This window comes from Labeo rohita, chromosome 11 (assembly GCF_022985175.1).
Source record: "Labeo rohita strain BAU-BD-2019 chromosome 11, IGBB_LRoh.1.0, whole genome shotgun sequence".
Taxonomy (NCBI): Eukaryota; Metazoa; Chordata; class Actinopteri; order Cypriniformes; family Cyprinidae; genus Labeo; species Labeo rohita.
Window position 1 is genome coordinate 18,685,643 of NC_066879.1, and position 23,295 is coordinate 18,708,937.

General features: G+C 35.1%; 1 protein-coding gene across 1 annotated transcript in view; it reads left to right on the plus strand.

Annotated features, from left to right (window-relative positions):
* The window catches only part of sema3fb (sema domain, immunoglobulin domain (Ig), short basic domain, secreted, (semaphorin) 3Fb), a 75,359-nt gene extending 52,937 nt beyond the window's left edge, over positions 1–22,422 (plus strand). Inside the window, exons 7-19 of the mRNA XM_051123065.1 lie at positions 838–931; positions 3,861–3,980; positions 5,255–5,394; positions 8,161–8,275; positions 11,766–11,835; positions 11,999–12,143; positions 12,406–12,628; positions 14,782–14,870; positions 15,613–15,654; positions 16,283–16,440; positions 18,383–18,450; positions 18,897–19,030; positions 20,779–22,422. Of these exons, the coding sequence (XP_050979022.1) occupies positions 838–931; positions 3,861–3,980; positions 5,255–5,394; positions 8,161–8,275; positions 11,766–11,835; positions 11,999–12,143; positions 12,406–12,628; positions 14,782–14,870; positions 15,613–15,654; positions 16,283–16,440; positions 18,383–18,450; positions 18,897–19,030; positions 20,779–21,198 (1,818 nt within the window). The 3' untranslated portion in view covers positions 21,199–22,422. The remainder of the gene's footprint in view (positions 1–837; positions 932–3,860; positions 3,981–5,254; positions 5,395–8,160; positions 8,276–11,765; positions 11,836–11,998; positions 12,144–12,405; positions 12,629–14,781; positions 14,871–15,612; positions 15,655–16,282; positions 16,441–18,382; positions 18,451–18,896; positions 19,031–20,778) is intronic.
* The last annotated feature ends 873 nt before the right edge of the window (positions 22,423–23,295 follow it).

The window sequence follows — 23,295 nt, forward strand, 5'->3', positions numbered from 1 at the left end:
TATGTATAATAATAATGATAATAATTATAATAATAATTATTATTATTATTATTATTATTATTATTTAATGGTTATTTAGGTTATTCTTGTAAAATTTAGTAGTTTTTGTAGCATGCTATAATTTCCATTTAATGCCTCACGTCACCTCTGTTAAACAGGAGAATATAGGGTGTCTTTAGCCAATTTTGCGTTTCTAATTTAAGACAACCCTGCAGGAGCTGCCAGTGTTGGTTTGTATCTGCGGTGTTGATTTTAATAACGGGTGAAAGGGAATATGTTAATGCTGGACAACTCTAAATATCTTGACAGGCATTCTGCTCTCCTTTAAATGAATGTTGATAGATACGATTAGAAATGTCTTGCACTGCTCCATCTCCTCCTGTGACTGCAGAGAAAAATTTTGGGTTAGAAAAACTATGGATCCGGCTCATGGCGAGTCTTCAGGGCATGTCAGCGCACGCTCGTGGCAGTTCCTAAATCGCACATCCAAATACCTGTCAGTCAGTGTTTCTACATAACGCCCGAGGGATTCTGGGATGGGCTGGTGTCAATAAGCCATTCCGCCACGCTCACGATGCAGGATTAGACAGGTGTTAGCAGAAGCATAGAGGCTACAGACGAACAGAGAAATTTGGATAGTGAAACTTTCTGTCTGCACATTGCATTTGGAGATTATTAAATTTTGCACTATTGCTTTTCTTTTTCCTACTGTAACCCTATCAACTAAATCCATGTCATGTTTTATAGGGATTTGAGGACCCATGCAAAGTGTTTCTGTAGAATTATTGACCGTAATACACAGAGGAAGCTAAACTTTGCTTTCAATTTCCCTTTCAGGAATACGTCTTCCATCTGGAGCCCGGCAAGGAGGATTCTGGGAAGGGAAAGTGCCCGTATGATCCAAAACTGAATAGTGTCTCCGCATTGATTAGTAAGTCCTTTAAGCAAATCCATTAAAAAGGTGAAGCGTCTCAAACTCCATCTCTGCATATTGCTGTGAGTTTGGGTTTATTATAACATTCATCTGAGATTGCAACATGCACTATTACATTAGATTTATAAGGCAAATCGTTTAAAAACCTACACAAACACAGAATACATCAATATCGTTCTCAGTGTGCTAACGGTTCATCGCAATTTCAAAATAAAAGTTTAAACCCTCACTCTGAGTTTACACATTTTGATGTCCACATATTTAAGAAATTACCGTGGATGCTTTTTATCATAAAGAAATGGACAGATATTAAAGATTAAGTGGACATTTGATTTAAACATTGTTGAGTCAATAATAAACATGGATTAAATCGCACAGTAAAGTGTAAAAACAATCTTCAGGCCGTTGGCGCCCTCTGCAGGCTTTTTTTTTTTAAAGGACTTGGCATTTTAACATTATATGGTAAATTTCTTCACTTACTGACAATTAAATTAAATTCACTGGAGAAACCACTGTATTGTTGGTTGGATGTTTTATTGGAAAAGTCCAAACCATGATTTCTGAGTATTTCTTAATGGAGAACTCAGATGGCAGTGAAAGCCGTATATATTGAAACATGCGACTCAATGAAGTGTTTTAACAAGTCCTCTAATGACGTTTCTCACTGCGAGTCTTCATGCACTAGCAAACTCAACGGTTTATAGATCAAATATTGCTTGAAGGGAAAAGCTTTTCACATTTAGATAGGTTGACTATGTTCTGTATTCACAGAGAAACAGAATAATGTTGAGAAAAGACAGCCTTGCTTTATTAGGCTCATTATATTAGTTCTAAAACAAAGGAGTTTAATAGAAATAGGGCTGCATTGAAATAAAACCAAAATTGTGATATTGCTTAGCATACAATTTAGTTAAAGTGGACATCGAATGCCTATTTTCCACAAATTGGTATGATTTTTCATGAAAAGGGTCTTTATGAAATGTCAGCAACTTTGGTTAAAATTCATAAAATAACACCTTTTTTACCTTAGCGAGCCGTTTTGGTGCATGTCTCTTTAAATGATAATGAGCAACTGTTCACTCCGCCCCTTTCTGCCCTAATTAACTAATCAACTGCGTCCTCAGTGGTTTTGATGTCGGGAGAAATAAAGACTCTTATCAGCGTTTCCAAGTCTGAGGTTATCCTGCGGAATTTGGGCTACTTTAAAACTGTTGCCGCAGGTTGTTTTCATTTCCGCGGGTTGAAGCGACCTCAATAACGTGATATCTAGCCCTTGGATTGTGAATTTTACCAGGGGAACCCTGCCAAAAAACGTGTATTTTACCCCCTGGAACGCGGGGCTGGGGCACCTCCTCCAAAATGTGATTGGGCTAGTTTTGAGTAGCAATTGGGCGGGTTTTGTTGTGAAAACCTGGCAACCTGACTCTTATGTTCACTTTAACGTTGACCTACAAAACGCTTTCATTGCTTACCAGACGTTGCTACAGCTGCTCGATCGCTCAAAAAATTGCGAACAGTGTACAACTAGCTAAGGGGCCAGAGATATGCAAATACAGAACAGTCTATCAGCGTTAGTGGGCGGGGCCTAAGCAATATGACAACATACTGCTCAGAAATTCAAAACGGCTTGATAATTGAGATTTCTTTTGTGGGGATTTGGAAATCTGCAGTATTTGTTGCTTTTTCCTGACTAAACAATCCTCAAACAAACACGTCATCAGCCAAAACCCAACAACAGCACAAAGCCCCAATTTAGCAGGGCTTACACAGCAGGTAATTCAGGAAAACCCTTGACTAGGAAAACAACCGGCTAAACCATCTAATCAGCACAGCTTAGCGAAGCCCACAACTAGCAAAACCACTTAGCTAAGCCAGTAAAACAATTTATCACCGTCTTACATGAAGTGCGACCTTAAAAGCCACAAACAAACATTACAAGAAAGCTTTTGCAAACAATTTGGCATGCTAGCCCCTGAAGGAACGCTGTAGCGCTTGCCTCTCTGGTTGTATTTAACAACCACCTCATATATTTGAGTTGTTTGGTTGAATTTACAAGGCGTTCTGACAGGTTGGCACCTAGACTTCCCCTAAGAATCAACAGTTTTGATCTGCCATCGGAAAGAGCGCCGCCGGGCAGAGCAAATAGACTGTCAACAAACTCATTCTACATCCTTTGCAAACCCCTCCGACTGAACTCACATCTCCCGCTGTACACAGAAGCAAGTGTGGGCAAAAACAGGCAGGCCCTGCGTTCTGGATTCCTCCGAGAGGGAATTAATCACGAGAGCCGCTCATGACAGCGATTCGCCTGGCCGTGGTTCTGCGGCCCCTCCTTAACAGCCATGGCCTCTGCCAACGACACGCTGAGACACCTGCTCAAATGGCCTGCAACTGGGTTCTGCACACTCATACACAGCCACACACACACACTTGACCTCCACACTACTTAACAAGGAACAAATTCCTCCAGAGGCAATAATAACCCCTCACATGCACATGCATAATGACCAGCGCATGTGAAACCCGGTGGGCATCAATCTTGTGCAGTGTGTAATGTAAGTTGGCAGTTGCCATCAAGCCAAGCTTTATGTCATTGTACAGTGTTAGTGTCGAATTACTTACATTTACATAAAGTATTAATAATAATAGAGAATTATAATCATTATAATGATATATATACCTATTACAAAAACATTCTCTTGACTAATGGTCTCTGTAAGTTCACTGTAAGTTGAAAAGTTGATCTGTTAAATGCTCTTTTTCTGTGTCTTGACGGATCTCCTGGCAATAATCCATCATCATGGGTGTGGCTGATGTTTCGTTATGGAAAATAAAAGCTCATAAATCAAATGCATCATTCGTTCACGTTCACAGATGCTTACATTCTGACTTTCTCTTCTTACCTCTCTGTTTTTTTTACTTTTAGATGGAGAACTGTATGCCGGGGTGTATATAGATTTCATGGGAACAGACTCTGCTATTTTCCGAACTTTGGGGAAAAATGCAGTCATGCGTACTGACCAGTACAACTCAAGATGGCTGAATGGTAAATAAGTGTATATGAGTGGTTTTTATTTTTTATTTTATTTATTTTATTTTATTTTAACCCAACTTTGCCTTTCATATAATGATCAAAAATGTGTTCAATTTATCTCAATTTGCCCGTATGCACTAGAAGTTTTTTTTGTTGTTGTTGTTTTGCTATTTGATGCAATTCAGTTGTACAGTACTGTCAATTAAAATTATTATATTTTTTTATAAATATTTTTATTGTATATTACAATAGTAATATTTCCTATTTATCTCAATTCACCTGTATTCACAAGAAATGTGTTTTTAATGTTTATTATGATAATAATTACTATTTTGTTAAATATTTAATATTTAATACTGTTTATAGTAATAGTAACGTTTTTTTTGCAATTTGATGCCATTCTAATTTAACAGTACTGTCAATTATTTTTTTTTTTAAATACTATATATTATAATAGTAATATTTACTCTTTTGTTAAATATTTAATAATAATAATAATAATAATAATAATAATAATGTTATTTTGTAATAATGCAATGATAATGGTCAAAAAGATGTCTAATTTATTGCAATTCACCCGTATGCACAGGAAAAGTGTTTATGTATTTATTTATTTATTTGCTATTTGATGCTATTTAATATTCTAGTTTGACAGTACTGCAAAATAAAATTATATTTTAATAAATATTTTATTGTATATTACAATAGTAATATTTCCTATTGTTAAATATTTAATAATAATAATAATAATAATGTTGTATTGTGATAATGTAAGAATAATGATTAAAAACTTTCTCAGTTAATTATTTTTTTGCTATATGATGCTATTTAACATTCTAGTTTTACAGTACTGTGAAATTAAATTATAATTATTATAAAAATTATAAATATAAAATTATTTAAGAAATATTTCCATTGTATATTACAATAGTATTATTTGTTATTTTGTTAAATATATAATAATAATGATGATAATACTGTTATATTGTAGTAATAATAATACAAATAAAATAATAATAATAATTATTATTATTATTATTTTATAGTCAAATTGATATACAGTCACAAGTTTTAAATAAATTGTCAAAAAATCTTTTTTGTTTTTTTGCTATTTGATGCTGATTTTCTCCATTGTGATTGTTTTTGTGCATGTTGTTTAAATAGCCCTAATTATTCCACATATTATTCCACATATATTTCTCTGAAAAGGCTGATAAATGTTTAACTGTGCAAATATAAAATGACATTGCATGCTGTGTTTTCTCTTCCTCTCTCTTTTTTCATAGACCCCTCATTTGTCCATGTGCACCTTATCCCTGACAGCAACGAAAAAAACGATGACAAACTCTACTTTTTCTTCCGTGAGAAGTCTTCCGAGATGGGCCAGAGCCCCAAATCGCAGTCACGCATCGGCCGAATCTGCCTGGTAAGCTAAAATCTCTGCCCTAAAATATGATGTGATGAATACGACCCAAAGTTTGAGACATTCCGTACCGTTCAGCATTTCTGAAAGAGATTCCAGCTACAGCCGAGAACGAGCGATCTGTGGTTTGCAGATACTCGACTGTGGCGTTTCTGTTTGCTTGCCGCTGACGTGCCGAAATCCACACATATTTGACCTCCCTGCTTACAATACGTCTCTCTATCCATGTGACCCCTGAACCTGTGACCTTTTGACCTGTCAGGTCAGCCATTCGGACTATATGACAGAGCTTCTTCTCCAGAGCATGCTATGGAAAAGATATTCACTAGCACCACAGCGATTTGTCCTGAATGTGGAGCTTAACCACAAGTTCTTAATGAAAATAGCGCCAGACCACAACTGCAAATTGAGCAGGGCAATGAAAACAAACAGGCTCGAGCCACAGGGGTAAACCCAGGGGTTTGTGGTGCATCTTCTTGGGCTTAATGTAAGCTTGTGGGTGTGTTTGTGTTTAGCTGTACTTGGCAGGGATATATATCTGGAAAAGTTATAGTTAAACTGTACAAAACCCACATAAATGGATCAAATAACTTTTTGATTTGTTTGAAATTGTAAGCTAAATATGCAAAAAAGTAGTCTGTGAAGAGTTTAGATAATGGCTAGTTCATGTAAATGTTTTAGAATGTCAGATTTAATAAAGTAGCCCATATGACTGTAAATGTGAGACTTGAAGCCTTATAATAGTAATTTTCTCTCTCAGAATCTCGCTTTTGATACAATTCGATTCAATGCTTTCTTGCAAAAAATCTTTTAAACATTAGCATATGTACAGTACAAAAGTTTGTGTGCGTGTTCATGAATACGTTCATGCTTGTGTATTTTTTGTAACATGCATGGGTTTATTGAGCTGTTTCATATGAGCAACCACATGGTGGTATATGACAGTACATGCGTGTTTGTGTGGGTGGCTGGGTTTTTACGTTTATCCGCTTTCTGTTTTGTGTTTACGGGTGTGTTTATATGAGTGCGTGGTCTCTGTCGTGCCCCCCCAGGTCTTTGTTTATAAGTCAGGGGGTCATATGGTGACCTAGCACGCAAACACACCTCTGCGCTCGGGGCTTTATGGATCACCCTCCAGAGAACCAGCCATTCTGCATCTCACATCTGAACCCATCTGGTCACCATCCACCCTCTCACAAAGATCTTTAGCTTCTATTAATAACATTGAGTCATGCAATCAGAGATGAAACAAGCAGAGAGAGGCTGGGGTATGATCATTCATATCATGTATACAGTTTGTCATATAGAACTCATTTAGCTGCATCTGTTAAAGTGGAAATTTTGTCATTTCCTCATGTCATTCCAAAAGAAAGTATGACTTACTTTTTTCTGGGGAAAACAAAGGGTGATTTTGAATGAACGTCAAAGAGGACTTGGTCTGCTAAAGTCATATGAAATGTAAGGTGTCATTGGATGAAAATCCAAATATTGGTTCTAGCTCTCTTTTGCATTTCTTAAAGACAAAACTTGTTCTTAAAAGGAACTGTGGGTATTAAGACTTGTATGGCTTAATATAACATAAATGATGTCTTTTACTGAAATTTCTAGTAGAAAAACCATGAAAGATGTACAAATCCACATCGTTTTATGCTTATTTTGGACTGTGGGGGGTGCCATTATTTCAATGATGTGAAATAATAAAATGCTTGGAAAATAAAATGCTGATACAATGACCACAGCTGAACTTACACGTGGCGATGGATACAAGCATAGGTTTAAACCAAATGCCGTACCATTGATTTTTCCCCACAAGGAGTCTAAATGCCCCCGGATATCGAGTAAAATCTGCGCTGAGAAACTCGTAAACAAGCGTCGCATGTTTACATCCTACCAGGATGGCATCTAGCGTTTCTTGTCTCTGCTGTTTGTAAGCTCTTCCAGTAGCTGTGGTCGACGAAAAGCCTTGAAGGCATTAGGGCTAAAGTGGAGAGAACAAAGACGCAGGTCTTTAAAAAGTTTTATTCGTCCACAGACATCTTCCCATTCTTTTCTTAGGGCCTTATGATTTCCGCGGAAAAACGGATGGGATCGCTAAATCCAGTCATAAAAATGAAATTTACTGAATAACGTGGAATGTTCCTGTCACTTCTGATCTGTCCTTTCATAAAAATAAAAGGCAAAAAATAGCAACAGGTAGCGCCAGTAACTCACTGATAATGGCGCCCCTATAGTCCAAAATATGTAGAAAACAAAGATTTTTTTAAATACCGTAAATCTTGCATGGGTTTTCTTCTACATATTTCAGCAAGAGACATCATTTACATTATATTAAGCCATACAAGCCTTAATACCCCTTTGAAAATCAGTGTAAATAACCTCTGAAAGTTAAAAGCTCCATTTCACAATTGCTGTATTACAATTTTTTTGGAAAACCATATTTGTGTTCCGCAGAAGTAAGCGAAACCGTTTTGGAACAACAAAATGATGAATAAGCAATTACAGCGTTTTTATTTTTGGGTGAATGTTCTCTTATACCTCCAAAGAAATAAGATGTGATTGAAGTCAGATGATAAATCAGGATTCCTCAACCACCTCTCCAGTTTGGCTGGGCATCAGACCAGATGGGTGTGTTTTGTGAATCAGACGAGACACTATTTGCAATCTTGTCTTCTCACAGCTAACTTCTCCCGGCTGTTTGTGTTGTGAATTAAATACAGCTATTTCACCTCTCTTTGATTTCGACTCAAACCGATGGCTGTGTGTTTACAGAACGATGACGGCGGTCACTGCTGCTTGGTCAACAAGTGGAGCACCTTCCTGAAAGCCCGTCTCATCTGCTCGGTCCCAGGAGCCGATGGGATTGAAACGCATTTCGACGAGCTCAGTAAGTCTCCATTTCCGTCTCACTCTGTTCATCTCCAACAGATAAAGTCGTCAGCCGAAAGGCCCCCATCTCGGCTCTTAAAGTGGTTTGCGTTGGCCGGAGGCCAGTCAGGGATCACTTTAGCTGTGTGTGAACGAGAAAGATCCTCTCCTGGTTAGTCAGGTTTCAGTGGCCCTGTCCAATGTCGCCCACACCCTACTACAAAACCACATGCAAACCCTCAGTCCACCCACAACATCCTGGATCCCCTAACGTGGGCCTCCAGGTCTGCATTTACACCGGGCCAGGTGACGTACCTCACCCTCCCTGCCATATGGCACCAGATTCCCCCCCTTGTCCATATGCCGAAATGGATAATGGCTTACTCTGAGCTGTGTTACAGAAATCCACCCTCTTTTTTCGAACAAAAGGCTCTTTTGAGAAGGCTGGAGGTGTGGGAGATGTGCCATGAGCTGCGGAGAGACTTGAAGGGAGTTCGGATGACTTCCAGAGAGAAGGCCGTGGCCTGTGGACGGATCAGGTGGACCGGCAGGAATGCCGGGTCCGCTAAGGGTCTCTCTCTCGCACTTATAGTCATTTCCAGACTAATTGGCCCCAGTGATGTAGGGAAATGGCGGTTATGATCATGCTGGAATTTATTGCTGTTGCTCGTATTAAAAGAGCAGATTTGGGCTCCCGAGCACAGTCGCTCAACACTTATAACACATTTGGCTCTTTATTAGACGGGAGGATGTTTACACAGACTCGTGGAGAGGTGAGGATTTAGCTGTGTGTGTGTTGACGGAGGGATGTCCGGGCATTTTTAATAAGGCAATAAAGCTGTAGTTCGTTGTGAGTTGTGGCAGTCTGTAATGAACGGGATTAAGGTTTTATTAGAATACAGATGGAGTCGTGCTTAAGTACGCTGTGTTATAGTAGTAATCTGAATGATCATAATTACACATTCTGTGGAAATCAGAAAAGCTGTAAAATATACACTACGATTTCAAAGTTTGGGGTCTTTAAGAAGTCTTTAATTTGAAAAAATCCTGCTGTAAAAACAGTAATATTGTGAAGTATTATTACAATTTAAAATAACTGTTTTCTGTTTTAATATATTTTAAAATTTAAAGTAATTTATTCCACTGATGCAAAGCAGAATTTTCAGCATCATCACTCCAGTCTTTAATGTCACATGATCCTTTAGAAATTATGCTGATTTGCTAAAACGTTTACATTTTAGGATTTGATAAATATTAACTTTAACAGAACTGCATTTATTTGAAATAGAAATCTTTTATAAATTATAAATGTCGTTACTGTCACATTTAATGTATCCTTGCTAATTAAAAATAATTTCTTTCAAAAAAGAGCAGTAGTTTATTTTCTTAATAAATATTTCTGGTCATATTGTGCATGCTTTATCAGTGCACAATCTGTATTGTAATAATTCATCATAATTTATTTTTTCTATAAGGTCTCATGGGAGGGGAAAAAAAAAATTTACTTTTCACAGCATAGGTTTTAGCAAGCAATCAATTCCTGATGCATAACGAATCAAACACCATCTTATATTATCTTCTATTGCATATTGTTGCACTTTGAAGTCGCATAAGTTGTTAATAAATGCAGTTTCGTGTTTTTAATGAAATTTCCTGCCTTTTCTATTCAGTTTTATTGAGAATGATTGTGTAGATTTATACATTGATTCTATACAGCTGTTGTGCTCATGTGACTCTGGCTTTGCATTTAGGAGATTACAGGAGTTTGAACAGTTGGAAGACGTTACGCATTTGGCAAATTCGTCCCAGATGGCCAAATGTTTGTTAAAAAAAATACTGTAAAGATGTGTCATTTTAAAAGTATGTGTGTTCATCCCTATTGCGGATCTTTAGATATACGCCATTAACTGCAGATCTCCTGTTGTGAAGGAGAAAAGGGGGAGGAAATTTGCCTCAGGTTGCAAATGCACTGGCACGGGCAAAAGAGAGTCTTTAAAGTGTTAGTAGTTGAAAGCTATAAGGAAAAATAAGGGCGGCGGACATGTTGCAGGCTGAATTTGAACATGCATCTCTGACATGAGCTCCTCAAACGTGCATTAACCACTATATAGTTTTTCATATAATAAGCTTATAAGCCTGCTGTTGAAGTCAAAAGTTTACCTACACCTTGCAGAATTCACAAAATGTTAATTATTTTACCAAAATAAAGAGGGATCATACAAAATGCATGTTATTTTTTTATTTAGTACTGACCTGAATAAGAGATTTCACATAAAAGACGTTTGTCCTGAACAGTCTTTTTTTATTTGAAGATCAGGGTATATTTAACTTATTTTGTCTTCTGGGGAACATGTATCTTCTATAACTTCTGAGGGGCAGTACTAAATGAAAAATCCTCATTCCGTTTAAAAGTTTTCACCCCCTGGATCTTAATGCATCGTTTTTCCTTCCGGAGCATCAGAGAGTGTTTGAACCTTCTGCAATAGTTGCATATGAGTCCCTCTGTTGTCCTCAGTGTGAAAAGATGGATCTCAAAACCATACAGTTATTGTTCGGAAGGGTTCAAATACACGAAAATGCTAAAAAAACAAAGAATTTGTGGGACCTGAAGGACTTTTCTAAGAAACAGCGGGCAGTTTAAATGTACAGGACAAACAAGGGACTCATGAACAACTATCACTAAAAACAAAACAACACACAGCAGTATTAAGAATGAAGTGTATGTAAACTTTTGAACAAACGTTTTTTAAACATCTTTTGTGTGAAATATCTCATTCAGGTCAGTACTAAATAAAAAACAACATGCATTTTGTATGATCCCTCTTATTGTGGTAAAATAATTAACATTCTGCAGATTCAGCAAAGTGTGTATGTAAACTTTTGACTTCAACTGTATGTACATGATGCTTCACCTGCACTGTACGTACAGCTGCACTCAGATATTATATAATGGTTGGCAGGATGTGTGTGTAAGGCAATAGGAACCATATGCTTTGCTATCCTCATCCTTATTATCCTGCGAGTTCTCCCGGAGGAACACTTCAGCGGACTTTCAACACACTCACTTCTTTCCTTACACAAACACACATATGCACACACAAGTGTTTATGCAAGCCAGCTCAGCAAGTTTCATAATAGTGATGACATGCAATGTCTTTTCTTTGAACACTTACTGTCTCTATCACATTATTTATTGTCCCATTTACTCTCTGATTTACCCATCTTTAAGTGTTAAAAGCATTTTGTATATGTTGTAGATTGCAGTGTGGCTCTGTGTTGTTATTGTTAAACTAAAACTATTAAAAACCATTTCCGTTAATTGGAAACTGAAGAAATGCAGTGCAGAAAACGAAGAAAAACTCATTACCTCAGAGTAAAATGCAGCGAGAAACTCTGAGTCATAGGAAGTTTGTCCCTAGATTGAGTAAATGAGCTTGATTTATGCACTGCAAATATTAGCGTTCTCCAGCTTTTTCACTGCGATGCTGTTCTATGTTTGTGTCTTTTAGGGGATGTGTACATACAGCCCACGCAGGATACTAAAAATCCCGTCATTTATGGGGTCTTCTCTGTGTCTGGGTGAGTTTGAATATGCAAGACGAAGTCTTCCTTCATCTGGAAAATAGAAAACAGTGGAAGCAGTTTTTAGCATGGGCATTTGTCCACTGCATATGCATCTGTTTTCACATGTACGCTTTTAAAAATGAACTTTATAATAAAAACTGTCATATTTTCTCTCCAGCTCTGTATTTAAAGGCTCAGCAGTTTGCGTTTACTCCATGGCGGATATTCGGATGGTGTTCAATGGACCTTTTGCCCACAAAGAAGGTCCCAATTATCAGTGGGTGGCCTACACTGGAAAAATCCCATACCCTCGTCCAGGAACAGTGAGTTTCACCCTTTTATGAACCAAATACCAATAATTAGATTAGTTACTGGCACACTGGTATAGAAATATTAATCTAGACCTGCTGTTGAAGGTTAAAACAGCAAGCATGAACTTCAGCAAGGTTAAAATCAAGCTGAAAGCACAAAGTATAAATCAAAGTTTGACCATTTGGAAGTCAGCCTTTAGTGCTACTACAGTATATTAGGAGAATACACAGATCTCATTGTCTAAAGTTGGTCCCCTTCATACGTTTTTCCTAGTGTCCTGGTGGGACTTTCACCCCCAACATGAAGTCCACGAAAGACTACCCTGACGAGGTCATCAACTTCATGCGGAACCATCCTACTATGTACAATGCTGTGTATCCGGTGCACAAACGCCCCCTGGTGGTCAGGACCAACGTAGACTATGAGTTCACAACCATCACTGTGGACCAGGTGACTGCAGCCGACGGCAACTATGAAGTGCTCTTCCTGGGTACAGGTAAGTTTGGAAACTGTCCTGATTTAATTTACAGTGTTATATGCAATATAATATGCACAATTAAATATAAATAACTTCAAATAAGATATTGTATAACACAGGGTTACTGTAGTTTATTTTAAATTTAGTTTTTATTTCTGTTTTTATTTATATATGTATATATATTTTTTCAAATCGTCTTTTAAATTTAGTTTAGTTGTTTATTTTAATTTTAAACTTTTGTATATTTATATAAAAATAAATGTTTATATTTATTATTAGTTTTCACTACCAGATTTTAGATTTTTATTTTGCATTTATTTGATCCAAAGTACAGCAAATACGGTACAATTTTGAAATATTTTTACCATTTACAATAACTGTTTTCTGTTTGAATATATTTTAAAATATAATTTATTCCTGTGATCAAAGCTACATTTTTAGCATCATTACTCCAGTCTTCAGTGTCACATGATCCTTCAGAAATCATTCTAATATGCTGATTTGCTGTTCAAGAAACATTTTTAATTATTATCAATATTTAAATCAGTAAAAAAAAAATTTTTTGGAAAAGAGATTATAGAAATGAATACTTTTATGTTTCAAGGATGCTTTAAATTGATCAAAAGTAATGCTAAAGACATTTAGAATGTTACAAAAAATATACTTGGCTGTTTTCAACATGATAATAATAATAAATGTTTTTGAGCAGCAAATCAGAATATTAGAACGATTTCTGAAGGATCATGTGACTGGAGTAATAATGCTAAAATTCAGCTTTGAAATCACAGGAATAAATTACATTGTTAAATATATTCAAATAAAAAAGTTATTTTAAATGGTAAAAATATTTGTTTTAATGTTTTTGCTGTACTTTGGATCAAATAAATGCAGGCTTTTTTTAGTGTTGTTGCTATGCAGACAGTATGTAAGTAGGTTTCTATAATAATTATAATAATAGTTTTGTAATATTCCATGTTTTAAAAAAGGAATGACATTAATTGCTGGCCATCTTTATTTTATTCTTCTTTATTTTAAGTTTAGTTACATTGTTCCAATTGCTTTTTTATTTTTATTTTTAGTTAAAATGAATTTTTTTTTTTTTATAAGAGGTATGACACTGGTATAGTAATGTGGCTTTTTAGGTACAAAAACTGTTACCTTACCTTCTTGCTAAACAATTATCGTGACTGAAACTGCTGCAGGATAAAGGGGAAAAAACGTCAGTTTCATTCCTTCTCATTGTACTGTACATTTATAAGAGGAGGTGAAAGCTTGTGACTCTACTTAGATAGATGTTAAACACCAAAAAAGGGTTTTGTGTTTCCATCTTTCCGTTCTTGATTATATAAACTCTGAATGCGGCACCTTAAGGCTGGAGGTCACTTTATAAACATCCATCAACCTCCAGCAGCTGATCTGCCTAAGTCTCTCGTCTCCTTTTCAAACTTTCTTTTAACCTTAAGGAGTCTGAATGACATCATTCTTTTGGTCTCGTCATGCTGTAGGTTATGCCTTTATGTCTGCTTTTCTTGCTCTGTGAGTCTGAGAGGCTAATGGGTTTTTAAATCAACTCTGCGTGGCCCATTGCACCTACAAGCACTCACAGGAACGTCCCTGGCTGCCGTTGCTCGCCTGCGTTCAAAGCTCAGGTTAGATGTATTGCTCCGGTTGCAATAAATCTCTGGTGACGTGCACGGAGGAATGCAACGGGCACGCTTAAATCAAACAAGCGCTTGCCGCTGAAATACCTCAGCTTTCCAGTAGAGATGGAGCCTGACAGAGTACAGCCGAGCTGAAAGATGACTATGCCGTGAAAAGCAGTGAAAACAAAGACAAAAGAGAGATTTTAAAAGGAAGGGATGGTGTATGGAAAGCGTGATGATGAGACTACGTGGTAGATGGGACGGAAAGAAAGAGTAACTCAAGTGTTTCTCTACTTAGTAAAAGATAATCATCATGATTTTATCAGAACATAAGATGCAAAGACAAAAGGCTTGGAAAATGGAATAGACAGAAAGTTGTCAGAGGAATATCATGGTGCGTTTAATGTTTTCGGACTGTTGTAACAAGGGAAGTGCATTTAAAAAGAGCCGGTTTAATTAGTTTTGAACTATAAACCTAGTGGTTGTCTTAAAGAATAATCCGACTGACTTTCTTTTTTTGGTTTACAGATAAAGGTACAGTACAGAAGGTGATCGTCCTGCCCAGAGATGACTTGCAGACAGAGGAACTAGTGCTGGAGGAAGTGGAAGTCTTTAAGGTGAGAATACTTGATTCTGGTCAAATGTGAGATTTATATAGTCAAATATTTTTGGTACTTGCTGCTAAACTGTACATTTGACTTTTGTTTTAGTAGCTATGCTAGTTTCATGTTTTGTATTTTTGTTTAATTCAGTTTAATTCATTATATCAGTTATATTTTTGTTGTTTTTGTTTCATGCTCAACCAGACTGAATTTATTTGATAAAAAAAAAACGCAATAAAACACTAATATTGTTAAATATTATTACAATTTTAAATAACATGTTTTTGTTTTAATACATTTTAAAATGTAATTTATTCTTGTGATGTAAATCTGAATTTTAGGCATCATTACTCCAGTCTTCAGTATCACATGATCCTTCAGAAATGAGTCTAATATGCTAATTTGCTGCTCAAGACACATTTATTAATTTTAAAAACAGTTGGGTTGCTTCATATTTTTGTGGAAAGTAATTTTCATTTATAAAAAGTATAGAGATATAAAATAGGAAGTTCAAATGAATAGCATTTGCTAAATTATGTTAAATTAAATAAATAATTTATTTAAAAAAAATAAATGAATAAAAAAAAATCTTACTGACACCAAACTTTTGCATGGTGGTGTATGTATATATATGATTATTAAAAAAAAAAAAAAAAGACTCTGGCTGACTGACTCTACATTAAACTTCACTTCATAGTTTGTTTATGAGATTTTTATTTAGAGATCTTGCATAATAAAGTTTTTATTTTATTTTCAGGTGCCTACTCCTATCACAACTATGAAGATTTCTTCAAAACGGGTAAGAATTTGTTATATACTAAACATAACATGGTTCACAAAGATTGATGTTTTATATAAAATCCTGGAGAAATACTAATGAACCCATGAAGAGGATAACAATAAACCCACTTAAGCCAGACGTGCAGCTGCTATCTGTCTCTGTAATCCGTAAGCCGCTTTCATATGGGGATAACAATTTTACAGATGTATGAAGATAAAATGTTAAATTTCATTTGTGTTTTATTCTTTCATCATGACTGGGATTGTTGGCAGATGTGGCATGACATCATTACAAGGCTGTAATTTAAACCCTAGTTCTCCAAGAAAAGCTGATTTAAAACAGCTGATCCTAAACACAGAAATGTCAAGTGTCTAAACGCTGGAGGAAAGAAAAAAAAAGCTCCATTATCAGAGCAGGCTTCAATTTGCAGTTCAAAACCTGCACAGACCTGTCTGAGTCTAAGACCTTGAGACTGTAGGGTTTTCGTTTTTCCAAAGAGGTTTGAAAGTAGAAAATTATGTACCTTGAAGTTTTAGGAGTTTGTCATTTTCCAGATTTTTTTCCCCAGAAACTTTTGGAACTTTTTCTAGAATTTTTCAGAAACCTTAGTCACTCTGCATAACAACATGTTTTTATTTTCCTGCAGCAACAACTATATGTGGCGTCAGAGGTTGGTGTGACTCATCTGGCCCTGCACAGGTGTGATGTCTATGGCGAGGCCTGCGCAGATTGCTGCTTGGCCCGGGACCCTTATTGTGCCTGGGACGGCAAGTCCTGTTCTCGGTACTCTGCCTCACAAAAGAGGTAAACATGCCAAAGCACTTCAAAACCGAATGATATTTACACAGGAGTGTTTGTCATCGCTGTGTTAGTCAGCATCTTTATATTTATACTTACAGTTGAGGTCAAAAGTTTACATACACCTTTGCAGAGTCTGCAAAATGTTCATTATTTTACCAAAATAAGAGGGATCATACAAAATGCACGATATTTTTATATAGTACTGACCTGATTAAGATATTTCATATAAAAGATGTTTACATATAGTTAAACTGCCTGCTGTTCTTAAGAAAAATCCTTCAGGTCCCACAAATTCTTTGACTTTTCAGCATTTTTGTGTATTTGAACCCTTTCCAACAATGACTGTATGATTTTGAGATCCATCTTTTCACACTGAGGACAACTAAGAGACTCATATGCAACTATTACGGAAGGTTCAAACAATCACTGATGCTTCAGGAGGAGAAACAGTGCATTAAGAGCCGGGGGGTGAAAACTTTTGAAATTTAAAGATCAGGGTAAATTTAACTTTAGTGCATATGTACATATCTTCTGTAGCTTCTAAAAGGTAGTACTAGATGGAAAAAAAAAAAAAGATATATTTGAACAAAATAAGAAAAATGGACACATCTTCATTCTGTTCAAAAGTGTTCACCCCCTGGCTCTTAATGCATTGGGTTTCCTTCTTGAGTATCAGTGAGTGTTTGAACCTTCTGTAATAGTTACATGTGAGTCCCTGGATGGATCTCAAAATCATACAGTCATTGTTGGAAAGGGTTCAAATGCACAAAAGAGGGCAGTTTAACGGTTCAGGACAAACAAGGTACTCATGAACAACTAAACAAAACACAGCTGTGTATCATTCAGGTAACAACACAGTATTAAGATTCAAGTGTATTTAAACTTTTAAACAGGGTCATTTTTATAAATTCAACTATTATTTTCTCTTGTGGACTATATATAAATGTCTTGTGAAATATCTTTTTTCAGATCAGTACTAAATAAAAAAAAACATGCATTTTGTATGATCCCTCTTATTTTAGTAAAATTATTAACATTTTGCAGATTCTGCAAGGTGTATGTAAACTTTTGACCTCAACTGTATACTTACCACATTCAGCTGTCTACAGTATGATACATTTGGTTTTAAAATGTCATGTAAAATAGTCCCATGTTTTCTAGACATAGAGAAATGCAGATTTGAATCCAGTTCCTGAGCTCATTCCCTATCTTTCATCCTATTATTTCTCAATAATCTGGCCCTTTTTCTTTATTTGGATCTTTTTATTAACATTGATTGGAAATAATGAAACGCACATTAATAAGATCCCCAGTAAACAAAAATAACTCAAACTCCCACACATCAAAGATCACATTCCAGTCATGTGCGTTCATGAGGATTTGATCCTCATTTACAGTCACCGCCTCCTAATTTCTGGAAATGTTGTTCATTAGATGATGCAACTGAAGATCTTTTGCTTTCATCCAGTCAGATGCATTAGTCATGTTGGGAAATTTCAGGGGGAAATGACAGTTTTAATTTAACACATAAATTTTCATTTATCCCAAAGCGTTTGAGACCAACAGGTGTCAGTATGGATCTTATTTAGTGGAGGACGTGTATTCTTATTGTGAAACAGGAAGGGATTTTCCCAAACACTGCAAAAAGATGAATTCCCAGTGAAACAGATTTAACTTTTTTTCCTCTCCTGAACTTTACACATAAGATTATGTGTTCAGGCTGCCAGCGTTCATCCTGGCTGACCGTCGTATCTTGAGCGTGGCTGTACACACAGAGTGATTTATTTTGGGCTAAAGAAGCCTTAAAAGTAGTGTGTGTTGAAACTAAGAATTGGAGTAACTTAATCAGATGAGCTGTCTACTAAATTTTCCCATAAAATATATAAGCTTAGTCAGTTACAGATGGAAATAAATTTCTTATCTTGTCATATTGGCTTCCTTTCAGACGCAGTCGACGACAGGATGTGAAATACGGGAATCCCATACGGCAATGCAGAGGATACAATTCCAACAGTAAGCTCTCTGTCTTACATTACTACAGTTAATATTTATAAATGCATAATGTAATATCAATAAATACATTTATTTTTGTCTGTTTAATTTTTCGATTCTAATGTAAATGTATAAACATTTTGTATGCACAGCTAATTTACTGATAAATTATCATGTCATGACATTTATCAGCATCATCAGTTCATGAATTCAGTTTTATTCACTTTCGTTTATGAAAAATACACTCATGCTTTCTTTATACAACCGTAATGAGCTGCTAACAGAAAACTCCATTTTGCTCTGATCTGAATTGTTGTAGTGTTGAGCTTTTTTACATTACTGCACTTTGACTGACACGACACTTACATTATACTGGCTCTGTCCTAATAGTTCATGGCCAGCTCTTGTTCTCGCTCCAGTGCTGTGTTGATGTCTGTGAGAAATGACGTGTTGTTCTTGTTGTCCAGCCAATAAGAACACGCTAGAGACGGTGCAGTACGGGGTAGAGGGCAGCAGCACGTTTTTGGAGTGCCAGGCCAGATCGCCACACGCCGCCATCAAATGGCACCTCCACCGAGACAACAGCGATAGGAGGAGAGAGGTAAGGACACACATGTACATAAACATGCATAAGTAAATGGTATAGATGCACAATATGCCAGAGGCCATAATGGGATGAGCCAATATTTGCATTTTTTAAATTCAGTATTTTCTTTTTAGATAGATGATTAATGCCTATAATATAAAGGATTATTGAAAAAAAAAAAAAAAAAAAAAAAAAAAAAAAAAACTATATATGTGTGTGTATGTATAATTTAATTATTACTGAAACACCATTTCCAATATATTATATCATTATACACATATTTTATATTTTTGTTATATTAATATACAGTATAATTATAGTATGTAGTAAAAATTTAAATTCTAAATTAATAATTACAATTATTGAATTACATTTATATATATATATATATATACACCAAAAAAAGTAATATTGTAAAAATATAATATCTGATATAATTAGAATTGTAATATCATTTCAGATTTATAATTAAAATTATATAATTATATTATAAATTAAGTATAATTTTACACATTATATATATATATATATATATATATATTTTGTTTTCAATATAATATAAATATTACCAATATTAACAACATTATAGTATGTAGTAAAAATGTAAATAAATTAATAATTACAATTATAGAATTAAATTTATAATTGAAAAATTATATTTAGAATGTAGTATATTATAATGACATAAAATGATATTCATACATACCGTTGACATCATTTTTTTTTGTAATTGTAGTTTTTGTAAATTAATTTATCAAATTTTAGAGTTACATTTTTAATTGAAAAATTATATTTCTAATGTAGTATTTTATTATAGAGGACGAGAAATTACTTAAGTATAAATAAGTAAATGAATAAATAAATATATAAATGTAGAAATACAGAAATAAATAAATGAATATTTATTTGTATAATAACTCATATTATATAATTTTATATATATTATATAATAACTTGTATAACTTATAACGTAAAATTATATTTATATTTATTTACGTTTTTTATAATTGTACTATATATATATATATATATATATATATATATATATATATATATATATATATATATATATATGTGTGTATATGTATGTGTGTGTCTATATAATTAGCAAAAAAGTATATAATATTGTAAAAGTATAAATTTTAATATATATATATATACACACACACACACACACACACACACACACACACACACATGTTTGTTTTTGTGAATTGTGGGGACTTTCCATAGACTTCTATAGATTTTGTACTGACCAAACGATATTGTCTATCCCCTAACCCAACCCTAACCCTAAACCTAGCCCTCACAGAAAACATGTTTGCATCGTTACACTTTCAGATAAACATCATTTACTATTTTTAATCATTTTTTAACATTGTGGGGACCGCAGGCCGGTCCCCACAATGTCAAAAATTTCAGGTTTTACTATCATTGTGGGGACATTTGGTCCCCACTATGTAGCAAAAACAAGTACACACACACACACACACACACACACACACACATGTATATATATATATATATATATATATATATAGAAATAAAAAGAATTAAAAAAAATATATATATATATATATATATTTAATTGTAATTAAAATATAATTTCCAATGTATTATACAATTATATTACAAATTTTAAGTTTTTTTTAATATATTTTGTTACATATATATTTTAAATATTAATTACTGTTTTTGTAAATAGTAAATAAATAGTACATTTGTAAATAGTAAATAAAAGCTGTTTTTGTGTGTTTCTTCAGGTACGCACCGATGGGCGCGTGTTGAAGACAGATCAAGGCTTACTACTGCGTTCCCTCCAGTCCTCGGACTCCGGCATCTACATCTGCACAGCCACAGAGAAGAACTTCAAGCACACCTTGGTCAAACTTCAGCTGGTGGTCTTGACCAACCAGGCAGTCAACAACATCCTGGTGGAAACGGGCCGTCCGGCAGCTTCCTCGCTCCAGTCCAGCGCCTGGACCCCCAGCGCCGGACAATACAAAGACCTTCTGACCATCCTCAGTCAGCCTGAGATGGGCCTCATAAACCAGTACTGCCAGGACTATTGGCAATATGGAGACCCGCTGACGGGGGTCATCAAGGCCAAAGACCTCAAAGAGCTGAAGGAACAGAAGAAACCGCGGAATCGCAGACATCACGGGGACGAAGAGGAGACATGAGGGGGTTTCTGTCCCCACGGTCCTATAGGAAAGACTTCTAAAAGAGTAAAACCTAAAAAAAAAAAAAAAAAAAAAAAAGAAAGAAAAAAAAGAGAGAGAGAAAAACTTCCAGCAAGTGAAACCGAACTTTGCAAGCAACAAACGGAATTCCCTTTTAACACATAAAGATGATATCATACACAGTATTTATTGTAGGTTGTATATAGTACCATTCTGTGGATTTCTTTGTACTTAAATAGAAAAATGAATGCTCTTTGTGTATAAGTACCTAACGGGCAAATATTATTGTAATATTATTTTTATTGTCACAACTGCAAACGAAACAAAACAAATCTCCAATTTCCATCTTCCGGGCATTGACGACTCGTATATATTGACATAAACTCATAGACTATGAACTATGTTGAACTGAGATGGGTAAGGAAAGAGCGACTGGGGACGAATCTTCCCCCTGGACTCTTCACACAGAAAGACATTCGGAAAAAGGCGGGGCAGGAGACGCTGACATCATAATGCTCCTCACCACTAGTCCCACCCCTAAGTGCATTCTGGTCCCTCATTGGTTACAATGATACACCAGCTCATATTGTCTTCCTAATGTCACTCTATATGCACAACACCTCTGTTTTCATTGCACAAATGTTTAAGGTAATCAAGTTTCATGGCACAATTTTTTTTGTGACTGGACTCGATCAAGTTTTGACTAATGTAAAACAGCTGCTGAGGGCTCTTAGTAAGCTATTATTGTTTTTTTATGCCACTTTTGAAAAGACTAAAAGCACAAACCAACTCGCATCGTGATGATGTCATGAATGCACAAATGGGAAAGCATGTCCAGATCATATTTCACTCATTAAAAGTTAATGGCATTTTTTTTAAATCATTATTTTTAATTTATTTTACTTGACATAACAGAATTAGACAAATACTAATATTATTTAAATATTACGTCTACAATTTAAATAATCTTTTCTTCTCATAAAAGTGAGAATGAGATTTTTTTTTTGTTATTATAATAGATTTAAGGAGAGAAATGTTAATGCAAAACTGTTGATGGTACTAAAAACAAGGACTTGTTAAGCAATAATTATATATATAATTCCACACATATTTACATATATAAATACAGGGGTGAAATATGATCTGGTACTGTTTTGTGAGATTCAGCACATAGCCTAAATATGAATTTAGATAAACTGGTGAAGGCTACAACATGATATAAAAGACACATTTAAAACCTACATTCATTTTCAAAATGTGTTCACACTGTATAGAGCATTTTATCACAGTTTTAAACTACTCGAGGTCTTGGGAAGCTGGCTTTTCATTGTGTGCATGATTTATGTAGTGGTATCGTAATTACGAAATTAAAGATAGCTACGTTGCAGTTCTTTCTGTTCATCTATTTTTATGGTCAGGTCAGTGTTGGACAGAAGGCTGATGGTCTTTCTCTGCACGCTTATACAGAGGGCAACTATTCACCTTAAAACGATGTCTGTTTCCTCGACAGTGGATGGTATTGTTACTTTTCCTGCAAAGCAAACGGCCCCAAAAGCAGTATGAAGCAGTGTCTTACATCGAGAGAAAACGGTTGTACAATTTCTTGGTATTTTTAAGATGTGTCTTTAGAAATGTTTGTGTTTTTATTTCGTCATCAGTTTGAGACTAAATGCACAGGTGATGTTACTGTGATAATTGTGTAAATGATTTTCTTTCCCCTCTTGCTGTTGCTAACTAATAAATTAAAGCTCTATATTTTATAGTAACTCAGCTGTTCATTTTTTTTTTCTTTATTAGTTGATTCTTTGATTACAGACTCGTGCGAAGGTTTTTTTGTTTTGTTTTTTTGGATAGAAATCCTGGACTCAGAAGAGTGAGAATGGATTTGATGGTACGTTTGAGAAAGTGAAACTCTGGGAAAAATATTTCACTATTATAGCTCTTACATACTGTCACAGTGGTGATATTTCTGTAGAAATGGAGATTTATCAAGTAGCTTTATTTAAAATTTTAAAAGTTTTGTCATTTACTCACCCTCAGGTTGTTGCTAACCTACATGACTTTTTCTCTGAAATGCAAAAATACAAAAAAGAAAGT